Consider the following 1,264-nt stretch of genomic DNA (forward strand, 5'->3'; position numbering starts at 1 on the left):
GGGGGGCGGGGAGACTAGGCAGCAGAGCCTGGTGCGTCTCCCCGGGCGAGTGGAGGAATCCTAGGGTGTGCCTGGAGGTGGCGGAGTGTTCCGACGCGGGTGTGAGTGCGTGCGTCGGCGAGGGTGGGCAAGGGGTGAGCGTGGCAAGGTGAGCTCGTCTTGGGGGTGGGGGAGGAGCGGGGAGTACGGCGGGAGCGTGAGTTCGCGGGCGGGCGTGTGTGGCTGGGGACCTGGGGAGAGGTGGCAGGGAGCGCCGGCGTGTGCGCGCGGGGGGTGTATGTGCACCTAGTTGGGTGTCTCTTTCTCAACGACTGTCCACGAGCCAGCGTTACCTGCTTGAGGCAAAGCCCCCCACCTGGCGAGGTGGAGCCCGCCACCGCGCAAGCTTCCTGGCTCGCGCTGGCTCTAAGCTCCGTGTGCGGAGGCTGGAGAGGTCCTGCGGGGAGGACACACTGCCCTTATGCCACATAAGAGCCGCTCTCCTCCCGGATCGCTAGGGCACGCCGGAAGGTCGGGATTCGCCCTCCTACCCTGCCACGTGTACCCAGTACCCAGAACCGAGAGTCTGGACTTGTGAGTGTGAACTCTCACACCCGAGCCGTCCCCTTCCTCCCGGAGCCGGCTCAGCCCCTCGGTCCTTCCCTGAAGCCCATAGATCGCCACTGTCTGCTGCTTTGACTCGGGATGGGGAGTGGGAGGCCGACATGTGCCCACCGGACCGGGCGTCCGGCCCAGACTTCCACCCTCAGGGCCACGGCGCGCGGAGGGCTCAGTCCCCGTGGCTGGGCCGACCAGTGGCTCCGGCTTTCCCCGTGTCTCCGGCCTCGGTGCCCGGAATCCCGGGATCTCGGCCTGGCGCTGGGAAAGCAAGAAAGCCCCGCGCTTCAGCAGGGACCTGAACGCTTGGCTTGAGCGATCATAGTTCTGACTGTGGAGAGGTGTGTGCGCAGAGACCGAGAGAAACGCAAAGTGTACGGTGATGGCGAGGATGTACTGAAAGGGCAGTTCTAGATCCGGGGCTGGAAAAGGACCTCCGTGAGTCCAGACGGGGCTTCCGGTTTGTAAGAACAACTAGCCCTCTTCCAGATGAAGGGGCGGGGGTCGGTAATTATGGTCTGAGCCCTTGTGGGCCCCTGGAGTCTTGGAGCCCCTCATTCACACACTAACTCACTTTCTGCAAAGCCCCTGTCTGTGTGTCAGTCTGAAAGGTGTACAATTGGCCCTTCAAGAGGTGGGCGTGGGCTCCATTAGCATTTGCCTGGAG

The 1,264-nt window shown here is 64.3% G+C and overlaps 1 protein-coding gene across 1 annotated transcript; it reads left to right on the top strand.

The window, feature by feature from the left end:
* Window positions 1–704: 704 nt before the first annotated feature.
* LOC103589996 lies at window positions 705–899 on the top strand. The gene has a single exon (XM_008572111.1). The coding sequence runs from the start codon at window positions 705–707 to the stop codon at window positions 897–899; it is 195 nt and encodes a 64-aa protein (XP_008570333.1).
* The last annotated feature ends 365 nt before the right edge of the window (window positions 900–1,264 follow it).

The sequence above is a fragment of the Galeopterus variegatus genome, unplaced genomic scaffold (genome assembly GCF_000696425.1).
Source record: "Galeopterus variegatus unplaced genomic scaffold, G_variegatus-3.0.2 Scaffold45, whole genome shotgun sequence".
Lineage (NCBI taxonomy): Eukaryota > Metazoa > Chordata > Mammalia > Dermoptera > Cynocephalidae > Galeopterus > Galeopterus variegatus.

Coding starts and splice junctions, on each gene's coding strand:
- LOC103589996 (XM_008572111.1), top strand. CDS start 705: ATGTGCCCACCGGACCGGGCGTCCGGCCCAGACTTCCACCCTCAGGGC.